The sequence below is a fragment of the Arachis hypogaea genome, chromosome 15 (genome assembly GCF_003086295.3).
Source record: "Arachis hypogaea cultivar Tifrunner chromosome 15, arahy.Tifrunner.gnm2.J5K5, whole genome shotgun sequence".
In the NCBI taxonomy this organism is placed as follows: domain Eukaryota; kingdom Viridiplantae; phylum Streptophyta; class Magnoliopsida; order Fabales; family Fabaceae; genus Arachis; species Arachis hypogaea.
In genome coordinates, this window is record NC_092050.1 from 19,600,248 (window position 1) to 19,625,023 (window position 24,776).

At 32.1% G+C, this 24,776-nt stretch overlaps 3 protein-coding genes across 14 annotated transcripts; all 3 read right to left on the reverse strand.

Annotated features, from left to right (window-relative positions):
* Nucleotides 1–4,244: 4,244 nt before the first annotated feature.
* LOC140179143 (uncharacterized) lies at nt 4,245–4,637 on the reverse strand. The gene has a single exon (XM_072217787.1). The coding sequence runs from the start codon at nt 4,635–4,637 to the stop codon at nt 4,245–4,247; it is 393 nt and encodes a 130-aa protein (XP_072073888.1).
* A 3,488-nt stretch (nt 4,638–8,125) lies between these two features.
* Nucleotides 8,126–24,689, reverse strand: LOC112749852 (uncharacterized). Of its 12 annotated transcripts, none has more exons than XM_072218815.1 (12): nt 24,184–24,687; nt 22,567–22,649; nt 22,337–22,494; nt 16,527–17,239; nt 15,132–16,062; nt 10,490–10,805; nt 10,172–10,304; nt 9,898–10,052; nt 9,611–9,740; nt 9,275–9,467; nt 8,839–9,144; nt 8,126–8,648 (listed from the first exon to the last, which is right to left on the reverse strand). In XM_072218815.1, exons 10-12 carry the CDS (start codon nt 9,413–9,415, stop codon nt 8,475–8,477), a joined length of 621 nt encoding a protein of 206 aa, XP_072074916.1. In that variant the 5' UTR covers nt 9,416–9,467; nt 9,611–9,740; nt 9,898–10,052; nt 10,172–10,304; nt 10,490–10,805; nt 15,132–16,062; nt 16,527–17,239; nt 22,337–22,494; nt 22,567–22,649; nt 24,184–24,687; the 3' UTR covers nt 8,126–8,474. The 12 variants fall into 12 exon arrangements, with proteins under 12 accessions (XP_072074916.1, XP_072074920.1, XP_072074919.1 ...); XM_072218819.1 differs by having other exon boundaries at nt 10,490–10,574; nt 10,747–10,805; nt 15,132–17,239; XM_072218818.1 differs by having other exon boundaries at nt 10,490–10,574; nt 10,700–10,805; nt 15,132–17,239.
* On the reverse strand, nt 9,623–11,686 carry LOC140179144 (uncharacterized). The gene is made up of 8 exons (XM_072217788.1): nt 11,537–11,686; nt 11,220–11,424; nt 10,952–11,048; nt 10,700–10,805; nt 10,479–10,489; nt 10,172–10,304; nt 9,898–10,052; nt 9,623–9,740 (listed from the first exon to the last, which is right to left on the reverse strand). The coding sequence occupies exons 1-8, from the start codon at nt 11,684–11,686 to the stop codon at nt 9,623–9,625; spliced, it is 975 nt and encodes a 324-aa protein (XP_072073889.1).
* Nucleotides 24,690–24,776: the final 87 nt, after the last annotated feature.

Below are 24,776 nucleotides of genomic sequence, written 5' to 3' on the forward strand. Positions count from 1 at the left end.
CACCAAATTCATCGTGCATTGCTAACATTTCTAATGCTAATCATGGACTAACATTTCAAGACCACTCCCACTATAGGCCTTTCCTTTCAAATCTAGCCACAAAATAAAGGATTTTCATAATACCTATGTTGTTTCATCCAATAGTGAAACATCATATATAAGCAGAACATGGATGTATAAACATTTCAATTTCAGATGTGTACTCAAGAAAGAGAAGATTTTGATAAAACCCCATCAAAGCATTAATACTGTGGAAGAATGTTTCCATGCATATAATGCATCAAACCTTCCAGTGTACTGAAAACATATATACTCGTCATCGAGAGTCTGGACTTTTAAATCAGGTTGTTCAGTAATTATTTATCCAAAGAAAACAATTCAAACTAAAATACATAAAGTTTCTTAAAACAATGAAACTGTTATATACCTTAGACATTAGTGGCTCATAAGTTGTTTCAAATAAATAGGCCAAGGTTGTGCCACTATCAATTATTGACCCTTGTCTCTTCCCTTGTTGAGATGCATCTGTTGATAGACTAAAAAAAACTATGGCCAACTTGAACCCCCGTCATATTGACACTGTAATGAGGCCTAATATTTTTTTCCCATGTCAAATATGTCAAAGTATGAATTTTTGAAAAGGAAATATCATAAACAGAAGAATAAAGACTTAGTATTCAAGCATGCAAAACCTTTCATATGGTTAAAAAACAAAATTATCCCGAATGAGCAATTTATAACAACGAATAAAGTATATTTGAGAAGTAACATACTGGTCTGGTAATAATCGAGTCACATTCACCTTAGGCTGCACAACATGTCCAATAGCAAAAATACAATATCCATTTACTCCATTTAAACAATGAGCAAACATCTTTTTCACTTTGCCAGAAGAAGCAAGTCGTGAAATGAATGAAGAATTAGCTTTTTCAAATCCAGGTATTCCATCAAGTGCTTCTTCATTTGATGACTTTCGATCTCCAAACTAGCTAGCACGACAACTGAAAAAACCAAACTCTCATGTTAAATTGGAAGGAAGGAAAAATAAAAAATAGAAGACATATTTAAGCATATCAAGTTAATTTATCATACACAAAAAAATAATTAGCAAAGCATCACAACACAATTGCCTCTAAAAAATCATAAACTTATTCAATACCAATGAAAGGTTTATCTTGGAGTTTGACCTAAGTCTCCAAAGTCCAAACAAATAAACTAAAAAGCCACCATCTTTGGTAAAACTGATAAATTTCACTAATGGAAGAGTTTAAATTTAAGCAATGAAATGGTATTAATGGAAACTATTAACACTTAATATACCAAATAATGATAAAAAAGAGAAGATAAATCATTGTCATCTGATGATTTGAATAAGACAAAGCGACTGTTTATAAATTTAAAAACAACCATATGACCTCCACACATGCATAATAACATACATTACTTCCATGAGAAAACTCACCCAAATATAACACTTCCATATATAAAAAACCATCTACATTCTTTGTTACTAACACAATTGACAATTTTTTCATATATAACTCTCTGTTCTTCATTCAACTTCAATAAATTTGAATCATGCTCCTAGATTAATAAAGCAATATCATTACATTTCCCGTAACATCATAGAGTTACTGAATTAAGAAACCAATTGCATATCTGGACATGGCATACCGGCATAATCTCTTAACGACTTTCCATTATTTTGGAGCAACTTCTCAATCTCAATCAGACAGAAAGTCTGTAATTCACTTTCAGTCATTTGTAACCCTATAATTACAAGTTGCTTAGAAACCCAAAATAAAGATTTAGCATCTAGATTAAAAACAAACTGTGTGTTTATATACACATGTGTGCACGCACGGACACGCGTGCATATGAATCTATACATACACACAAACAATTTCTATTAGACAAGTTTCACAATTTAATAAAAAAAATCATACCTAGAAATCCAAGTTCTCGTCGTCTATAATAAAGGATACCATCATATAACAACGTCCAAGTTTCCTTCCAAACAAACAATGGCCACATAATAGAACCAGATAACAACAATGTCATAAAAAACTTCCTTAACTGCTCTTTCGATGACAAATCAGCAACTTCTTTAATAGCTTAAACAAATCATTATCATCAACCAAAAAACCCACAGCTAAACATGCATCTTGAAATGTATCATGTACAATTGAATTAACTGTTCTTATACTTCGGAAACTGGTGCAACCTCTTTGAACATTCAACAATAATCGCATGTAAAACAATTCACCTGTAGATGGATGAGCAAAACTTAATCTACCAATTGAAAACCCCTTTCGTCTTGGCATCCATTCCCTAGATTCTGGATCATATATAGATTTACTTGGATACTCAACATATGTCAAACATTACCCTTCAGCATATCACCTATTAACTAACATCCAAGCAGTAAACATCGTCATCAAATCTCTATTCCAAACAAATACTGAACTAACAATGTCATTATCATCAAACACAACATACTGTTGATTTGGCAAATGAAAAGTCATTCGCTGCACAGCAGGCCATCTATGATGTATATGTTGGGAATAATACACCATTCCCCCTTGAGAAGATACCTTCACAGAGAAATAAAATAGACACAATCACAACACAAGAATTTAACGTGGAAACTCCAATTACCGGAGAAAAAACCACGGCCGTTGTCAAATGACAACCAGAGAATATCACTATGTGAAAATTGTTACAACACATAGGCTTTTTTCTCTCTAACACCGGCACCCCAGTACATCCACACTCTCTCAAAGCAAATATCTAACTACACCTCACAACACTCTCTAATCAAAGAGTACAGAGGAAAAGAAAAATCAGATACAAGCTTAAAGTGTTTCTGACTGGTGCAAAAACAAATGGAGAACTTAGCCTCATATTTATAGCCTAGGCCACCCACTCCATTTGCTATCCTAAGCAATGTGTGACTAATTCAACCAAATCCTAACAATCTCCACCTTGATTGAAATAGTCACACATCTTCAGCTTCCATGGTCAACACCGACAATTCTTTGCTGCCATTGTCTATACCGACAATCATAGTTCAGAGAACTATCATACTCCACCATGAAAGTATACTCACTTGGAGTTAGACCACTCCAAGCATTTCGCCTTGGTACAGATCGAAACCTTGCTGAAAATTCATGGTGCAACTTCCAAATTGGCTTTTCCTGGAAGTTCTTCAACCATCGACCTAACTCCGCCACACACCTTGCATCTCAACGCCAACCAATGCCTGTGTGCAATTGTGGACCCGATTGCCACAACTTATCCTTATCCATGGCAGTGCGGCAATACCATGAGGATACTTCTTGTCTTCTAGAGAACATCATCTTCTCTCATAGAGAGAGCAACCAGAGATCTTCTCCTTCAACGCCTTGTGCAAACCTGATTGTATCAACACATCCTTGACTTGTATTTGCCACAAGCCAAAATTGATTCTTCCATCAAATTTCTCTATTTCAAGCTTCACAGCACTTGAATATCCTGACATTGTTGCAACCGTATACTTGAATAGTATAACTCAACTGTAGACCGTGCACTAGGAAGGGTCCCCAGGAAAGAGAGGTGGGTCACAATGGACACACTTAAATACCAAGTCTTTCCTTAGCCAGAACCTTTCCAAACTGCACTCTCACAGTGTCACACTGCCTTCCAGCAACAACAACAGCAACCAAAGATCAACCTCAAGCCACAGGACAAAATCCCACCGAACCGAAGCTCTGATACCACATGTTAGGAATAATACACCATTCCCCCTTGAGAAGATACCTTCACAGAGAAATAAAATAGACACAATCACAACACAAGAATTTAACGTGGAAACTCCAATTACCGGAGAAAAAACCACGGCCGTTGTCAAATGACAACCAGAGAATATCACTATGTGAAAATTGTTACAACACATAGACTTCTTTCTCTCTAACACCGGCACCCCAGTACACCCACACTCTCTCAAAGCAAATATCTAACTACACCTCACAACACTCTCTAATCAAAGAGTACAGAGGAAAAGAAAAATCAGATACAAGCTTAAAGTGTTTCTGACTGGTGCAAAAACAAATGGAGAACTTAGCCTCATATTTATAGCCTAGGCCACCCACTCCATTTGCTGTCCTAAGCAATGTGGGACTAATTCAACCAAATCCTAACAGTATATCATATGCAAATATTCTCCACATGGACTCTGAAGGAGAAAGATAACGATAATCATAATACTATTTAATCTCATCCACAACCTGCGAGTTTTGACAACCACTCGTTGATTGGTCCATTGTAGCAGTCAAACGATCAAGGCCCTTGTTGACATACTTAAAAAGATATTTGATAACATTTGACTTGTTGCAAAATTCTAAGTTTATGTGAGACTGATATTTCATTAACAATAACGGATTATAAGGTACAACAAATCTGTTATCAATATCTGTACCGCTCAACTTGACAGTAATACCCATGTCACGATGTTTATATACTGGATAACCATCATCATCAAATATAGTCTCATTCACAAACTGCTTAGGGTAAAACTTTAAACATTTACCATCTTTCATACAGGGAGAAGCCGGCCGTATTCTACCACACGGACCATGAATCATATATTTTGTGACCATCCTATACAAATTAATTCATCAATAAGTTCAACATTCTGCAACATGTTTCTTCTATTAAGCCAAAGCAAAAAATATGCATGGGGTAATCCTCTTTTTTGAAACTCAATTGTATACATACTTACATAAAATAACAATTGATAAATCAATAAATATAAAAATAAACTATACAATAAAAACAAATTATAAGTTAGTCCTGAAAAAAATATAAAATCAAAGAAATACAAAAAATATACCAGCATTGAGAGGAGAAAAAAAAGTGCCATCTTTAAGGTCAGTTAGAAGACACTTTAGCTTAGCATGAAAAACTCGACAAAAAATATCCGGTCTATCAGCAATTGGAATCCCTTCACGACAGGTATATCTTTGAAATTTAGGCCAATTTAGATTACAAGTAATAGTGAGGAATAAATCAGGATAACCATAATGCTTGCAAATTGCCATGGTATTCTGGCAATTATTAAACATATCATGTTTACCACTTGTAAAAGAAGATGATAGTATAACCCTTGTCCTAATTGAGGATGCTTCAACATCACCACATTGCATAGCTTCCTCTATACCATGCAAAAACTCCCCTCTAATTGTACTTTGTTTCTTCCTGATTTCAAAGAGTCTCTATGATTCTATCGATGCAAAATAATCAACAACAAATTGTTGGAACAACCTCCTAGCTTTGTGAATGATGCTTCCCTCATCTTCTCTCATTTGTAATAAAAAACTCACAAATTCACGCAAAGACATCCTCATCCTTCTTCCACGTACGTAAGTATTGTGAACCCCTCGATACAGGATGTTCAATTGATACCCATCCTCACCATAAGGAAAAAGTAAAGGATACTGTAATGGCAAGTATAAAGCATGAGTTTCATAAATCCGTTGCAATTGACCACTGGTGGACTAAACAATAACATCACGACCACGATCAGATGATTTGAAATCTCCAACTATCAAAGCAGCAATCTCATCACACGAAGGATAATTGTAAATTCTTGGATCATGTACTCGCTGAGAAAACAATCTCAAACAAAATTCTTGCGAATGATGATACTCATAAAATTGTCGAGTTCTCTGAAATAATTGGGCTATAACATTGTGTTCATCAATCATTTGCATTAGACCAATTATCAATTCGTTATCTATTTCAGTTATTTGCCTACAGAAAGACATAATACAACAATTTATTTAAAATCTCTCTAGTCCATAGTATAAAATAAAAAATTAAAAATCATACACATATAATAGAAAATAATCATAATAATAATCAACCATAGAAGTAGAAAAGAACATACCCGAAAATCCCCTGGCGATTGACTACTTCATGCTGTGTGTCATAAATATATAACTGTGCAAATTTTAGATTTTCACCAATAGTTGGTAGCAAACTCCCAATTCTATGATAAACTTGCCATTTATGATAAATTGAGGTGGTCCACTACCATCATTAATTGAGTCATGCACTTTACTTCCAAACAAAATGAATGCAAACATACTATTGTACGATCTGATATTTTTTTGAAAATGCAAACACTTATTATCACGACCATCTATAAGGTTACAATAATTCTGGAGGCCTTTGCAAATAGGACAATTGAACTTTTTCTTTCGAGCATCAAAGTGTAAATATTGGTTGATTTACTATTGAATATTTTTCAACGCGCTCTAATAACTAAAAGTTTATCCCACAAAATGAACAAGTGTAATCAGCATCACCAATATCAAGACACCATGTATAGATTTCAAACAGAAAGAAAAATCACTGCAATCACCTTACACCACAAATACGTTGAAAAGGGATGACAAGTATCTATCAATATTTTGCTTATAGAAATGCAATGAACCAAAAATGATGTAAAATAATCATTCATAGATCATCATATTTAAAACCAAAATTTTTATTCTCTATTATCACTTGTATTGGAATTTCCTTTGCATTTATAAATTTACATTTATATATAGATAAATACATTTACTATGCATCACATCTCCATATTTGTAATCGAAAAAATCAAACAGATAATAATAAATATGCGATAAAAATTAGTGTGAATAAATTAAATAAATCAATACATACAAATTAAATCAAACGATAAAAAGAAATATTATCATATAACAAAACAAACAGTTAAAAAAAAAACAAATACCTTGGAGCTCACTTTGCAAAAAAAGAGCATGATCAATCAGAGAACCAAATAGATTACATGAATTTATGGAAGGATCATATATATCTGATTCATCTATTTTTTGTAAAAAAAAAAATCATAGAGTAAGCATAATTAATCTTTGATATTTTAAATACATGTTACACACATATCATTTATAATACGAAATAAAAAAGAATCCCCCAGAAAATAAAAATAAAATTAAACATAGAATATGAAATAGTAAAAAAATTAAAGGAAACTAATATTCAAGATACATTCAAGATACATTAATAGTACCTGAAATTAATAAATTTTGTGTTAGACCGCTAGCATCTCGATCAACACATACATCATCTGATATTTAAAAAAATCAAAAGAACATTCAAATAAAGAAAGAAATAAAATAGTATTAAGAAAAATTATAAAAAACAAGTAAAAATGAAAGCCCATATATAAAAAAAATCCACAATAACAACAACAAATATGATAGGTGAAAAGGAATGAAAATCTACAATATTTAGCCATTAAGAAAAAAGAAAAATAACCTATAGTATTTGTGGATGTAGTGCTAGGTAATGAGGCAACAACATTTCCTATAAAATATCACAAACAACAATGAGCACCGTACAATATATACCATATGTAACATTTAGTTGAGAAATACGTAAAAAAATTTACCTGGACTATGTGAATGTTGAGATCTTTGACTTCATTTTCTTTTTAAACATTCTTTTCTATATAGCCTTGCAGAAGCACATAAGTGAGACATTTAAACTTGATTTCTCTCACAAAAACAATAGAAGATAAATACACCACTATGCAACAAAGAATCTTCAACATGACACTTGAGTAATTTTTTTTGTGAAAGGATACCAACAAATCACTTCAACAAACAAAACTATACACATATATATAAACACACACGCATATATAGATATCTATGAATTAAAGCTACAATAGGAATGAGAGAAAAAATCTAAAACCTAAATGTTTAATATGCATGTGAGGCTAGTCTAACAAAAATATGTAGAAAACGTGACTCACCAACCATAGTATTTAAGCTATACCTAATAACACAATATACCTAGTACATAGCTAGCTAAAAGAACAACATATAACTCATAATTCCTTGTTTGACACTCGCAGTAATCTTGCATGTTTATCCTTTAATATTGACAAAATTGTTATTATTATTATTATTATTATTATTATTATTATTATTATTATTATTATTATTATTATTATTATCTTCTAGCTGCGACATTATAAAAAGAAAAATATCTTGCTAGGATACTTGAATAACTACAAACCAACCGTTAACGAAATTAAAAGTACACAATACATGAATAAATAGAAAAGTTGCTGGATTTCATTTTGTCTTGTACTTTCACAAGAACGTACATACATATATTTAAATAAACATCATATGTGCAAATTCAAAATAACCTAAAATCCATAACCTGACCATATCACATCATTTATACAGGACACTATGTACAATCCCTAGCAAAATAGAAACAAACAAAGGTGAACTATCAAACCATGTTAGTCTTTGGACACAACTCAAAAAATGGATGGGACAAAGAGACAACATCTTCATATCCGTTTGAAACATTGGATTCAGTGCATATAACTTAACTATTTCTTAGATTAGTAGACTATTTCATAGTAACACCAGCAGCTCCATTAAAACATCTCAAAGATCACAGTTCTTGAGAACCTTGGAAGTTGGGCCAAGCTCCTCATCAGCAACATCATCAAAAGCTTTCTTCAGATTTCTCTTAACCTTTCCACCCCTAGGAGGATTGTAAACAGTCTCTTTCTTGATCACGTGAACATGGGATCCATCAAGAACAGCAGAAAGTACATCCTACCATGCAAAAGAATGGAATAATTGAATAAATGTAAATAGCAGAGAACATGCAACCATATAGATAGACAAATAATCTTAATTTTCCAGCCCAATAAAATTTATTATCGTCCGTAATGCATGGAACACAATAAATAATTTAACCAACCAACACATTCATAATTTAAATCACTCCCAATAAACAAATTACCGTAGTTTTCCTGGGAGGAGAATTCAAGAGGACCTCAATTTCGAGGCTGCACTTCCTATCAACAAGTACACTATCATCAACAATTTTCCCTTTCTCTTTTATAATATCAACTTCACTACTTATATCATCCAATCTAGGAATTTCAGCACCCTTTTCACCAAGAAAATCAATCAAAGGCCTGCAGTTTGTCTTTATATTGGAACAATTCCCATCAGAAGTGATACCCTCATCCAGCACCTCACACGGATCCTTCTTGCCAACAATATATCCATGGTCACTTGAAGGGATCTTTTCCAAATAACCATCCTAAACACGATTTATTAAAAAAATAAAAGAAAATCAAACGAAAAAAAACCAATAAAGAAGAAGGAAGGAATAAACTAAAACAACATTATGAGACAGGTACATATCAAATACACGAGTTTGAAGATACAACCTTCGTATGCTCATCATCCGCATTATAGTTAGGCAACTCAAACATGGCAATAATAGCAGCATCATCGCAAACTCTTCTTACACGGAAAGTTTCGAAATATTTGTCTGCACCAACACTCTTGGTATCTATATTAAGAAGCATTTTTTTCCAGCAATTGCTGGAACATCACAGGATAACTATCTCCACAAACAACCTGTGAAATAATTTGAACACATGGTTCTTAGAAAACTCAAGGACCAAATACACACTCAAACACAGTCAACAAACAATTATATATGGCACAAACAGATCTTATCCACTATTAAACTCAACAACAGAAAAAAGAATAAAACATACACTTGCATCCTTTTAAACCTCTCCAAACAGATCAGCACATGATTTTTTAAATAAGTAAGCAGCCTCACGATCGAATAAGACAAATACACCATGCCCATTATCATCCTCAATAGCTATTTTGATCCTATATCTGACCATAGAAGAATTACCCAATAAGAAATTTAACACAAAAAAAACAACAAAATAACTATAATTAGAAAAATGGAACAAGGAGAATTAAACAACAGAAGGAAAAAGAATGAAAAAAAACAGAGAAGATCACACAGAAAGAAATAAACACAACATACTTAGGAGTCACATTGGTAACATAGTGCTGACAAAAATCACAATAATATGCACCACCTTGAGGCTGAATTGACTTCTCACAAACACAAGCTGAATACCACCAAGGTCCCTCATCCACAATAGATCTCACAGTACCCAAAATCACAAAAGACCCTTCCTATTATAACATAAAAAATAAACATTGAGATATAAATGGAAAACATAATTTTTTATAAGTTTTTCATCAAAAGACAACTAAGTCAAAATTGACTAAAAACATGGAAAAACTTACTAAACCTCATTGTTATCATGGAGTTCCTCAATAGTGCATCTCTTAGTAAGCCGCATAAAATCATATTCCAATGAAACACCCTTGTCCTCATTAGCAATAAACAATGGTTGTGTTCCATTGATATCTTGGTCAACCATACTAATCATCATAGAAGAATAAGAAAAAAAAAAAGAAAGATCCGGAAAAAAAAAATAGAAACAATATCAACTAAACTTAAAACACAAATAAAGAGAATAAAATGAAATTATATTAACCAAGTTAAAACTATAAATAAGAACACCAATGAACTAAACATGTCATTTATTAAGATACTATCCAATAACCTGTTTTTGAAATCAAATACTTCAGCCAAATCAGGATTAAAGAATAGGCGAGTAGCATGCATAACATTTTGGAGACCAACTTATCCTACAAAACACCCAGCTGAATAAATAAATAAGGAAAAACAGGAAACTAAATATAAAACAGAGAAATTTCAGAAGAAATTGGGAAGCCTAGACATTATAATATTCACTATCCCTAAAGAATTTAACTTTGGCAAGTTGGATCACAACAACTGGCTGCTCCATATAATCAGAACCTAAGAAACGATACACTTCATCCACGCATTCCCCAAATAGTGCACAGCGTATTGTCAACCTAAAAAAAATATTTTTTAAAAACTTAGATCCATTAACAATTCAATATAAAACACCACTAAAAACTAACAGGACAGTGCTTAACATAAATAATAGGTGACCAATACAAAACACAATCAACTTCTATATAAGACACATAAAACAAACTCTTTTGAAGATAATTCAAGAATAATAATCTTCATCACTTTGCCATCTTTCACATACTCTTTCTCTTCACCGACAAAAGTTAGCAAACCAATAACATCTATCCAAAAAACAAACATAAATAAAATTACAGTTCAAAAGTGCACGCTTCCATAAAAATTAACCAAAAAAAAGGCAACAAACTGAAACAAAAAAAGAAAATGAAGGGAGACTAAGTAAACATAATCTTCAGTCATTTTTAAGAGCTCGTCAAATGGACAAAAACTAAAACATGTCTTGGGAATAGCATTATTAGGGACAGGAATAACAGTTGTATGGTTAAGGAAAACCAACTTAAACTCATGTTCTGCTGCCCTATAATTGCCTTGGTTTGGAACAACACTAAAATATGACATTCGGTATGTTTGACTCTCAATAATATTCTCTTTAAACTTATTTATGAGCTGTTTCTTAACAATTGCCTGGATTTTGTTAGACTGCATAAGAAAATAACAACAAATAAAAAAAACAGTTACAACAACTACAATTCAAGAGGAAAGAAAGCCCTAAATAAAATCAACCCAAAACTAACAATGAATAGCCACTCACATCTTTATCAACAAGAAGAATTTCCATTGAATTTGCAACATCATGATTTCCAAATGAAGGAACAATCCAAGTTCTTAGTACCCTAACTTTAAGTCTCCATGCCTCTCTTGGAGGGTGGATCTTAGAGATAGAATCAAATGGAGGAGGCATTGGCTCAACCACCAAACACAATAAAGAAAACTAAGAAAATAAATAGAAACAAAAAACAAAGGATTTCAGAGAAGGAAGGAGGTGCATTGGACCATACAACCAAAGAGTCCTTTTTATAGACAAGCTAAGAAATCACCAAAATATTTGAATTTGAATATCTCAAAGAAATGGTGGAAAAATATGTATCACATAGCATACTTCATCTAAAATCTATCACATACATATCTATACATCCATACATATGTAGCTACCACAATTAAGAACACATATGCTATCCTCTCTGGGCACCAATTGAATAAGAAAGGACAGATTCCAACAAATCTCATACCATTATAAAGTAATAGAATAGAATACCCTAAAACCCACTAACATCTAATCTATTTGAACATGTGTGCATATACATATGAGGAACAAATTGAATAGAAAATGACATCTATTAGTAAATCTCACCTGACTATTATACTATTATAGAATAATAAGAGAATTGATTAAAAGGGACTAATAAATATAATATTTCACACTATCATAGAGATATAAAATATCTTATAACCCACCAATATCTAAGTGAACTTACTAAATCAATATAAACCATTAACAACTAAATTCCAAAACTTCAAATGCAGGAAAAGAAAAATAAAAAAATCAACTAAAGATAAATATAATTATCAACCAACAAATCAATTAGAATAATCAATCACAAACAAAATAAAAATAAAAAGAGCAGCAATATCAAAAGAACATTAATATTTTCAAAAAATCAATTAGGCATTCAACCTAAATATATAACACTTAATAGAAAATGGTTAGAATACCAATATTAACTTATAAGTCAAATCCAACATAATTTCTTGGATAATGTATTTCTAGTATAGGTAGTAACTATATATCTATATCTATATATTATATATTAATATTAATATATTAAGTAAATTATAGTTCATTGCCTAAGTGATTTGATAGGTGCAATCTATAACTAGAATCTAAAACAGTCCAAAGAAGGAAAAGTCACAAACTGTCCCAACTTTCTAAACCAAAAAAGTTGAGTTGACACATATGGTACCTAGTAATAATAAATAAAGTAAAATATACTTGAAAATACCAACTACCCCTGTCAATCACATCAAATCATCAATCATCACAACAAACAATAAAAACCTATAAAAAGCAGTCAACATATCATCCATGATGTAGGGTGAGAAAAAAATAAAATAAATAAGTTACCCCACTTTTTAACTAATATTTTATCTAACAAAAAATATTTTTTAAAATTAAATAACAAGAGAGATGTATTTTAAAATTTTAAAGAGAATAAATTTAAAAATTTTAATATCTCTACTAAATAAAGGACAAAGTTCTCATTTTGATATTATTGGCACATTTTCCATCTATTTTCATCTCATGAATGAATGAAGAGAAAAGAATTACATGAACTCCAACTCATTTTTTCCTTTTTTTTTTTAAATTTTCTCTCCTAAACCAAACAACAACAAAAATTTATTTTCCACCCATTTTCTCTTGTTACATTTTCTTTTGACTCATATTTCTCCAAAGCAAACAATGTGTAAAAACAATGAGTAGAATAAATTAAAAAATATATAAAAATTAAATTAAATTCATATTCAGAGAGAAAATACATTGAGTCACCATTTAATACTATTTCAATGGAAAAATAGATTATTCAACAAATCTAATGCTATTATAAAGTCATAAATTACCCTATAATCCACCCACACCAAACTGAATCCTTTTACCTCATAATAGACTTCTGATACATAGATTATTAACTTTTACCAAATCCATTTAACAAAAGTACATAAGTCAATATAGGTATATAAAATTATTGCATAAGAAACACCACACTAAACTGAACCTAAGAAATAAATTCTACACTTATTTAAAATGTAATTTTACATATATAGGAGTTAGAAAAAAAATGAGATCTTATTGGAAATACAAAATATCTTTCTCAATCACATCAATCCTGATAACTAAGATGAGAGGCCTATAAAAAATAAACAAACACATCACTCACCATGGAAATTTAAAAAAAAAAGACAAAATAAAATAAATAAACTACTATACTTTGGGAAAACCATTTTGTTGAAAAATTGGAACACATTATAAACAAATTAAATCTCATAAAGTAGTAAACCATTATCACATGAGCATATTAAAAAGAAGACAATAAAAAAATATACAAAATACGCAAAGAGACAAGAAAAATCCTCTGATGTTGCAGTGTCTGAATAAATTTTTCAATCATGTATTAGACCAAAGAGTAATATTAGACCCACTAACCATAAGAGACAAAAAATCACACTATTAGTAATACGAAGCAACAACTCAAACCATTAAAAAAAATTAAAATCAACATACAATTAATCATACTAACTATGAAAGAAAAAATAACATGCACCTTTAAAATTGTATAACACTAAAATCGAGAGCATATCTAAAATTAGCACTAAAAAAAAGCTCAGTTCTTCACATAATCACTTAAATGAAGAGCATATATAAAATTATCACAATTACACCGTAGCAAATTTAAAGTAAAATTCAACCAAGATGACGTGAAGACAATTTTTTTCAACCAACGAAAATAGTCCAGACAAAAAAAAACAGCTACTCACAAGAAAAGCAAGACAAAAACCACAATTGAAAAAATTTGAAAATCGAAAAAGGCATGAACTTCATACTAATAGTAACACCAAAAAACATGAATAAAAAAATCAATTGAAATTAAAATACAAACAAAATGTGAAAACTCCAACAATTATCAAGATACAATGTGTTTGAATAGTGAGCAAGAATAACACAAAATTCTTTCATTGTATCAAAGTTTGAACAATTTTTCTTAAAATAGGTATGAAAAAAAAATTATTTAACTTAAATTGTTGCTAGAAGGAATTTTTCTCCAAAGCCAACAGCTAACCCAGAGTGGAGAAAAAATTCTTCAGATCAACTGGTTCAACCAGCTAATCGATGTCCAGCTCCAGCCAATAGTTAGCCACCAATAGAGATTTTGAGGATCCATTGAAGATGAAGTTACTTAGTAAGCTACTTAATCAATACACAATTTTTGTAGCCAACAACTGTAAACATCAGTAATTTACCTAAAAATACACAATTTCTATCTAAAATTACAATAAATTTATGTTAAAACAACATAATCACAGACAACTTCCAATGGTTTACTAATACTATTATCAGTATTAGTATCACCCAGCCGAATAAAATATATACAGGTATCTCAATTAAAAAATAAATACTACAAAACACACAAAGAACACTCACAAATACATAGAGAATCATGAAAAAGAAGGTTTCAATTTATCTTTTCATAAATAAAAGATTTGCAATTTTTTTTCTAATACATCACAGTTATAAAAAAGTAAATTAATATTTATTTGAAACAAAATCAAAGAACACATGGAAAACACATCACCTTCACCATTGGAGACAGCACTACCACTGCGACGATTTGGACCAAAGCAGATGACAGAGACATGAGAAAAAGTAGGACAGCCAAAAGAGGGATTCTCTGAGAAGATGAGTAAGGTTGTAGGTGGTGCAGTGGATCTCTTCGTCCACGAGATAGCTCAATCACAACCAAAAATAAAAAAGACCAAAATATATACATTAGCATAACAACACTATACATGATGAACAGTGGCAAGCTAATAACATTGACCTTCATCTGCTTTTTCTTATCCCATCACTATTCAAAGTCCCAATCAACCAATCCCCTAAATAACACACACAAAAAGAAACAGATACCCAAATAAAAATCAAGACAATAATCCCGACTGTAAAAAAAAATCTAAAGATCAAAAAAGACATAAACTTGATGTTTACAGTAACACCAAAAACTACAGATAATAAACCCTTTCAAATTAAGATACATACAAAACGTGGAAGATCAAACAACCACAAAGGAAAAAAGATAAAATATAAAGTTAAAAATAAAAAAATTTAATATTAATCTAAAAGGAACAAAAAGCCAATAAACCAACCAAATTTACAACCAACACAAAAACTTTCACATACAATGAAAAATATGGCACATCTATTCAATTCTTCTCATAAATAAGACTCTATCGTTATTTGACTAAAAAAATAAGTGTTATACATATTGACTCATAAAAATAAACAATATCTCAGTTATATCATTTTCAACAAATACACTATATCATTTTTAATAAAAGACATCGTGAAATTAGACACAATTCAAAATATCAAGGTTTGAACAATTTTTCTTAGAATAGATAAGAAGAAAAATTATTTAACTTAACTTGGTGCTAGAAGAAATATTTCTCCGAAGCCAGCAGCTAACCCAGAGAGGAGCAAAAATTCTTCAGATCACCTGGTTCAACCAGCTAATCGATATCCAGCCAATAGTTAGCTACCAATAGAGATTTTGAGGACCCATTGGATATGAAGTTGCTTAGTAAGCTACTTAACCAATACACAATTTCTATAACCAACAACTATAAATATCAGTAATCTACCTAAAAATACACAATTTCTATCTAAAATTACAATAAACTTATGCTAAAATAACATAATCACAGGCAACTTCCAATGGTTTAGTAATACTATTATCAGTATTAGTATCACCCAGCCGAATAAAATATATACAGGTATCTCAATTAAAAAATAAATACTATAAAACACTCAAAGAACACTCATAAATACATAGAGAATCATGGAAAAGAAGGTTTCAATTTATCTTTTCACAAATAAAAGATTTGCAATTTTTTTTCTAATACATCACAGTTACAAAAAAGTAAATTAATATTTATTTGAAACAAAATCAACGAACACATAGAAAACACATCACCTTCACTATTGGAGACAGCACTACCACTGTGATGATTTGGACCAAAGCAGATGATAGAGACATGAGAGAAAGTAGGACGGCCAAAAGGGAGATTCTCTGAGAAGATGAGCAAGGTTGTAGGTGGTACAATGGATCTCTTCGTCCACGAGACAGCTCAATCACAACCAAAAATAAAAACACCAAAACATATACATTAGCATAAGAACACTATACATGATGAACAGTGGTAAGCTAATAACATTGACCTTCATCTGCTTTTCCTTATCCTATCACTATTCAAAGTCCCAATCCACCAATCAAAATAATAAGGGATACAAAACATTTTACTGATATAAAATAATAAATAATAAAAAACATACTAACAAAAATTCAGAGGAAGTAAATTTTGAAAAGTATTCAAAATCATAATTGAAAGGCAATCTCATTTATCACATAGTAACAAAATCTATAAAGGAAACTTTCATGCTTTAGGCAAGAATAAAACAAATGATACAGCAAGTTACCTTCATAAAATACAATTGTCCCTCTGAGTCGCATATATGAGAACACATGTTAAATAGCCTTGGAGATGATTTTACACTATCTGAATCATAATGAGAGAACTCTCCAGCTAGGTAGAGTCTAGCACGGAGAAGCCTTATATCAGAAAATTTTCGTACATTCTCCACCAAAGCAAAGACATATATGGTGGCCAATTTTTTTCCATCTACAAACTGTAGGGTAGTAGGTACATTGATCAGCAGAATTCAAATATTTCATGTTAGGTCTGATTGGATGAACAGGAAGCATATCAACAACAATATTTTCTGGTTTCCTGAAAAATCAATGCAAAGTAAATATCTGACTACAATTACACTGCTACATTATAGACATTTAGTAACATTTACCCCTTAACATTTATTAAAATGTTAGTAATTATAACAAAATTACATCTTAAATAACATTTATGCTAAAATGTTATCAAATACATTTATTTTTTTTAAATGTTACTTATTCCTAATTAGTTATTCACATTTACAGGAACAAGCAAACCTCCTTGGTCACAAAATCAAAATATCTCACTCCTCACATCCAAATCTCGCCCACGCTGTGATCTAATCACTTATTCCTTCGCGTGTTTGCTTCAATCTTGATTTCGTTGGATTTCAATCCCAATCTCACTCTTGCTCGATCTTGATCTCGCTCTCGCTCTCGCTCGATTCTCGATCTCGCCCTCGCTCTCGCTCGATTCTCGATCTCGCTCGATCTTGATTCTCGATATCTCTCTGGTGAGGCTGCAACCTTTGAAATTGTCGCCAATCTGCTCTCCTAAGTCATTATTGCCTTTGTGATCATTGCTGCTCCTCTGTCCCCCTCATTGTAAGTGTCTCTGCTTTCCGCTTGCAGTCATTGTCACCATCGCTCTGTAGGTAGGTCATCATTCCATCCTCAATGTGTTAATTTATGTTATGAATTCATGGCCAACCCTTAATTTAGTGCTTTTTATTACGAATATGTTAATATATGCATTGATTTTTATTACTGTATTTGTTAATTTTTGTAAATTACCTTGATTGTTGAGTATAGGCTGGTAATGTTGATGTCCTGAATTGTTACTATGCTCATGGGAAGGATAATGAGAACTTTCAAAGGTGAAGTTATTGGATGCTTGATGAGTAAGTTTCTGTCATTCTGTTGAAGTTAGTGTTGGGAATAAAACACCATTCCCCCTTGAGAAAACACCTTTGACAGAGAAATAAAATAGACACAATCACAACACAAGAATTTAACGTGGAAACTCCAATTACCGGAGAAAAAACCACGGCCGTTGTCAAATGACAACCAGAGAATATCACTATGTGAAAATTGTTACAACACATAGACTTCTTTCTCTCACCGGCACCCCAGTACACCCACACTCTCTCAAAGCAAATATCTAACTACACCTCACAACACTCTCTAATAAAGAGTACAGAGGAAAAGAAAAATCAGATACAAGCTTAAAGTGTTTCTGACTGGTGCAAAAACAAATGGAGAACTTAGCCTCATATTTATAGCCTAGGCCACCCACTCCATTTGCTATCCTGAGCAATGTGGGACTAATTCAACCAAATCCTAACAATCTCCACCTTGATTGAAATAGTCACACATCTTCAGCTTCCATTGTCAACACCGACAATTCTTTGCTGCCATTGTCTATACCGACAATCATAGTTCAGAGAACTATCATACTCCACCATGAAAGTATACTCACTTGGAATTAGACCACTCCAAGCATTTCACCTTGGTACAGATCGAAACCTTGCTGAAAATTCATGGTGCAACTTCCAAATTGGCTTTTCCTGGAAGTTCTTCAGCCATCGACCTAACTCCGCCACACACCTTGCATCTCAACGCCAACCAATGCCCGTGTGTAATTGTGGACCCGATTGCCACAACTCATCCTTATCCATGGCAGTGCGGTAATACCATGAGGATACTTCTTGTCTTCTAGAGAACATCATCTTCTCTCATAGAGAGAGCAACCAGAGATCTTCTCCTTCAATGCCTTGTGCAAACCTGATTGTATCAACATATCCTTGACTTGTATTTGCCATAAGCCAAAATTGATTCTTCCATCAAATTTCTCTATTTCAAGTTTCACAGCACTTGAATATCCTGACATTGTTGCAACCGTATACTGGAATAGTATAACTCAACCGTGCACTAGGAAAGGGTCCCCAGGAAAGAGAGGTGGGTCACAATGGACACACTTAAATACCAAGTCTTTCCTTAGCCAGAACCTTTCCAAACAGCACTCTCACAGTGTCACACTGCCTTCCAGCAACAACAACAACCAAAGATCAACCTCAAGCCACAGGACAAAATTCTTTTCTGATGTGGAAGGTCAGACTAGGCTGCAACCACAGAGCATACTAAGAATAAATCCCACCGAACCGAAGCTCTTGATACCACTTGTTGGGAATAAAACACCATTCCCCCTTGAGAAAACACCTTTGACAGAGAAATAAAATAGACACAATCACAACACAAGAATTTAACGTGGAAACTCCAATTACCGGAGAAAAAACCACGGCCGTTGTCAAATGACAACCAGAGAATATCACTATGTGAAAATTGTTACAACACATAGACTTCTTTCTCTCACCGGCACCCCAGTACACCCACACTCTCTCAAAGCAAATATCTAACTACACCTCACAACACTCTCTAATAAAGAGTACAGAGGAAAAGAAAAATCAGATACAAGCTTAAAGTGTTTCTGACTGGTGCAAAAACAAATGGAGAACTTAGCCTCATATTTATAGCCTAGGCCACCCACTCCATTTGCTATCCTGAGCAATGTGGGACTAATTCAACCAAATCCTAACAGTTAGGGTCTGTAATGCATATTCCTAATTTCTTTCATTACATTCAGAATGATACTTAGAGGCTTATTGGCATTTTTGGTAATATTGTTGAGTTATTAATAGATTGAGTCTTAATTTTGCATTAGTTAAAACTTGTGGAAATTTGTTTTGTAATGATGTTTAATTTGTTCTTAATCCAAACTTGGACCTTGCAAACAAACATCGTTTGTTAGGTTTTATAATAAAAGATCGAGATTAAATATATTTTGAAAACTGATAAAGTCGCTGGCTGAAGCAGGCTACCCTGCAGCTGCATCTGACTCATTTTGATCCTCGGGTTAACTAGAAAATGCCATAGGGGGATCTTAAAGGGCTTATCACTTAAATTGCTAGTGTTGATCATTTTTCATGTCAACTTAAACATTGTTTTTGTCTGCAGGCAGTTAGAGCACATTGTTCTTGTACATTATCGTGATATTAAAGAGGTATGTTTTTTATCTATTGTTTTGCATTTTTGTCTTAAAATTATTTGGATAAGATGTTATATTGAAACCAGAATCAAGTAAATCTGGTGTAGGTTAAAAATAACTATGGTGAATTTCTCACTCTAATGTGATCTATTGTTCTATTATGCCATGCTGCATAATTTATAATGTTACAAGTCTAGCATCTCACATTCCTCTGCAGCTCCAGTATCCTTGGTTGGTAGCTCTCAAACAAGTTCAGTGCCTTCCTCTGTTAAAATAGAGTCACCTATAACTGAAATTCAAACATCTGTTTCATCAACTGAAAATGAAGTTGAGCAGGCTGGACGAGCTTCAGTGTGTGATGATCGACACTCAGAGAATGGTCCTCAAGTCTTGTCTCATGCTCGGCCTATTGACACTTCAATTCCTCACAATGCACGGCTGCTTGGACATGAAGCCACTGGTAAGTACTGGTTGTACTTTAAGAAAAAAGGTATCAGTAATTCATATTTTCAGATATTTGCTATTCATATTTATTTTATTTTTAAATTTTATTGTTGTTAATCTGGTGATATTTAAGTGGAAAATGAACAAAGATATTTAAGACGAATTAGTTAAGGATAAGTCCCTCTCTTCTTACGCATTTCGTTTTGGGCCTAGTGCTCCATCTCATTACCCATTCTATTACACCATATTCTAACCTTATTATTATTATTATCATTATTATAATAATAATAAACATGGTCCCTGCTTTATATTTGAGCCCACATAATAATAAAACTGATATTCTATTTCTGCTATCTATTTATGATGATTATTTTTTTCTTCCTGTGATTTATTTGGAGTGAGGAGAATGTATATTTACTTTGTAAGAAGTTGTGTACTGATGGGATGACCAATTCTGAAGGATCTAATATTTTTGTTGTTTTCATTTCCAATGAAAAGAAGCAGGCATGTACCATGTCATATACATTATTATTTATTCTTAGTCTTAGGGGAGATTTGTAATTTGCTTGCTAGTTTTGTTGTTCAAGGTGATTCACCTTGCTTAGTAACTTTAATTTTTTTCCGCACCCGTGAAAATGTGGAGGAAATATCCAGCTCCACTCGACCCTCTCATTCGTTCCAATAAGCCAAAGGATAAAAGGTAAATTTAACTAACTACCACTCTCACCCTCACTCTGGCTAATTCCTCTGCATTTTTGTCTTCATGTATTTTTGTTTATTCAATTCATTTCACGTGCTTAAATGATAATGAGGGATGAAGATTATGGATAAAGTTTTGAATTTTGTGCTAATGGGTAATTGAGTCAATTGCAAATTTGAAGAAATGTGAGCTGAAAAGTGAAGAAGATAGAAGTAAAGGAGACTACTTCAGCTTCAGGTTCTAATTTTTTCTTTATATATGTGTGTGTTAGTTGTTTCAGATACAATTAGCATAGAAATTAAACTGTCATTTCTTACAATAATAGTAATTTTGAAACTGAAAATGGTGCTGGGGCATGCAGGTTAAAATCTGCAATGGAAAGGTAATAGAAGTGGTAGCTTCAGAGAAAAGGGTTTTATACTATTAGAAAACAATCTCTGCAAAGTCACACTTTGGTTGATCTTCTGCAATAGCTAAGTCGAGGTTTCGCTAATGTATGTATTTTTCATGCTGCACTATTTTTTGTGTTGGTTGTTTTCTGGTTACTAATCATGAACTTGTTGCTGTAATGGAACATATTCATGTTTTAAGTTTTAACATTTTCTATATTCTGTGTTGGTTGTTCTATAAATTTTAAACAAGCACAATTTTAAAATTCAAGTTTTCTATTGAAATCCTTTTAAATAATTTTCTGATTGGTGCAGGCATATGAATCTTTAATGAAAGCTTTCTCTGAATATAACAATGTAATATTTATACCAATTGATTTTATTTTTTCTTTTAAATAAAAAAGTGTTTCCTTTTTCTTTTCCTAACAATTTATCTCGTTCAGTTTGGCAATCTTCCATATGGATTCCGAGCAAATACCTGGCTTGTTCCTCCATCTGTTGCCGAGTCACTTTCAAACTTTCCTACCCTTTCTGCTGAGGACGAAAGCTGGGGTGGTAATGGTGGTGGCCAAGGTAGAAATGGTGAATATGAGCTTAGACAATGGGCTTTAGATTTTGCAGTATTGGCTTCTCTTCCTGCAAAATAGAAGAGGAGAGAGTGGTCAAAGATAAAAAAGCTTTCCTACTGTACAGTTGATTTGTTGATACCTCGATATTCATGGCCATCAAAGGCAATACAGCATGTCATGGAATCCAATATAAAGAATGAATCAAATTCTCCAATTTCAATTCTGCATGAAGAGCGCGTAGGAGACTTGTCAGTTATTGTCAAATGCGATATTCGCAATGGAAATAGAAAGTATGATTCTATATCTAATGAATCCAGTCTGCATAAGGAGGATGCTCAGAAGAATTTTCTCAAAGATTTGACTGCAGATGAAAGTGTAATTGTTCATGTAAGTTGTAATCCTGTCTAAGAAATTTGCAAAAGAATCAGAATGAACTTTGCTTACTTTAAATTTTGCACAAAACTTGTACAATAATTATTGATTAATGAAAGAGTCTATAAAAATTTTATTTTGTGAATTTGTGAATTTAATAAAATATTTTATGTTGTAGTAATTAATTTTAGTATATTTATATTGTTTATAATATAAAATAAAAAATAGTATAATATAACTAAAAAAATATTACTAAAGATCTTTTGTAACATTTTTTAAGTGTTATAAAAAATATCTACGATAACATTTTTCTAAGTGTTACATAAGAAATCTATTGTAATATTTTTTTAAGTGTTACAAAAAATATCTATGGTAACATTTTTTAAGTGTTACAAAAATTATCTATTGTAACATTTCTCTAAGTGTTACTAAGAAATGTCTATTGTAACATTTCTCAAAATATTATTATAGAATATCTTTTGTAACATTTTTACTAAATATTATTAAATCTATAGAAAAATATTAGTAAAACTCTTTAGTAACATAGGGTATATTTAACATTTATTAAAATATTACTAATATACATAGGTAACATTTTAATATGATTTGGTAATATTTTTTAAATGTTAGTAAAAATCAATTATGTAATAGTGTTAAAGAAACATACATTTGTTTCCCTTCAAGTAACAGGCAACCAAAATCTATTTAAAAATCACTTCCAATAACTCTATCAATCTATACTCTATATATCCACAATATGATCAGTAATTAGTAGCGAATTTTATGCAAAATTCTATAATAATGAAGATTGGGAGAAAAGCAATGCTTCCATTTGGAAACACTGCAGCAACAAGACTCATATATCAATGCAACATCCAAGCAAAAAACAGTATGGTAGAAACAGTATACTATAATACTTTCTCTTTGGAGAGCAGTAAAAGACCATTCTGTGATACCGATTCTCCTTCGTTCTGGTTAGTGTGGAATTTTTTTCAATTTCTGAGATTTTCATAATACAAAAAACTAGGGATATAAAACATAGTGATTCAAAATAGTAATTATAAAAAATAGTGATTCAAAATAAAATCCCTCTTTCAAATAAACTTTTAATTCAATAAGCTCGACACTATCACACTGATCATAGCCAATATCAAATCAAACTACACTAAGAAGAAATGATAATCACACCAAGGACAAAAATAACACAACAAAAACCCTCCACAAACTTAAAAATCAAACGAACTATAAAACAAATCACAATCACAGAAAGCCACAAACGACATTGGGAAAAAAGAGAAACGATTTTCATTTTGTATTTTATGAACAAAAAAGGAAAAAAACAGAGCGATTGAGATATTATATCAAATCTAACACAATATCATACCTTCGAGGCAAATTTTGATCCACTCCGGCGACTAATCAGATCAGAAACCCTCGCAGAAATCGGAGCTGATGGAATAGAAAATGAAAAGGTTCTTCCGATGAAATCTGTTGATAGATCTCATCATGACAATCGATCGTTCCTCCTCAGCTAGAAAATCAAAAGGTTCTTCCGATGAAATCTGTTGCAAGATCTCATCACGATAATCGATCGTTCCTCCTCAGCGCCTCTCTACAACTCCACAGATTTCCATCATAATCCTTGGAGAGCGCTTCATGATTCACACTACAGGAGATGCGTTAAAATTCCAAAGGAAAAAAATGGAATCAAAATAAGAACTCCATCAGAATGAAGGTTTCCCAAAGGAAGAGAAAGAAAGGAATAGGACAAAAACGAAAGAAAGAGGAGAAAAAAGAGAGCAAGCGAACGATGACAAAAGTGGCAAGAGTGATCCAAAAAAAGAGAAAGAAGAAAGAAAGAAGCTCAATTTGAAAAAATTGGAAGAGATGAATAGGGTTTCAATAAGAAAGAGACAAGAAGAGAACGAAGAAACATCATAAATAAAGAGAAGACAAAGAAGATGAGTTGTAAAGTAC

What these genes read in the sequence shown, in the direction of transcription:
- LOC140179143 (XM_072217787.1), bottom strand. Translation starts at nt 4,637, where the DNA reads ATGGTCACAAAATATATGATTCATGGTCCGTGTGGTAGAATACGGCCG.
- LOC112749852 (XM_072218823.1), bottom strand. Translation starts at nt 9,415, where the DNA reads ATGCTTCTTAATATAGATACCAAGAGTGTTGGTGCAGACAAATATTTC. An exon ending in CGGATGATGAGCATACGAAG is followed by an intron (nt 9,145 to 9,274) that starts GTTGTATCTTCA and finishes AATCGTGTTTAG; the next exon opens with GATGGTTATTTGGAAAAGAT. An exon ending in CTCCTCCCAGGAAAACTACG is followed by an intron (nt 8,649 to 8,838) that starts GTAATTTGTTTA and finishes TTTGCATGGTAG; the next exon opens with GATGTACTTTCTGCTGTTCT.
- LOC140179144 (XM_072217788.1), bottom strand. Translation starts at nt 11,686, where the DNA reads ATGCCTCCTCCATTTGATTCTATCTCTAAGATCCACCCTCCAAGAGAG. An exon ending in CTTGAATTATCTTCAAAAGA is followed by an intron (nt 10,806 to 10,951) that starts GTTTGTTTTATG and finishes TATTTTTTTTAG; the next exon opens with GTTGACAATACGCTGTGCAC. An exon ending in AACTCCATGATAACAATGAG is followed by an intron (nt 10,053 to 10,171) that starts GTTTAGTAAGTT and finishes ATGTTATAATAG; the next exon opens with GAAGGGTCTTTTGTGATTTT.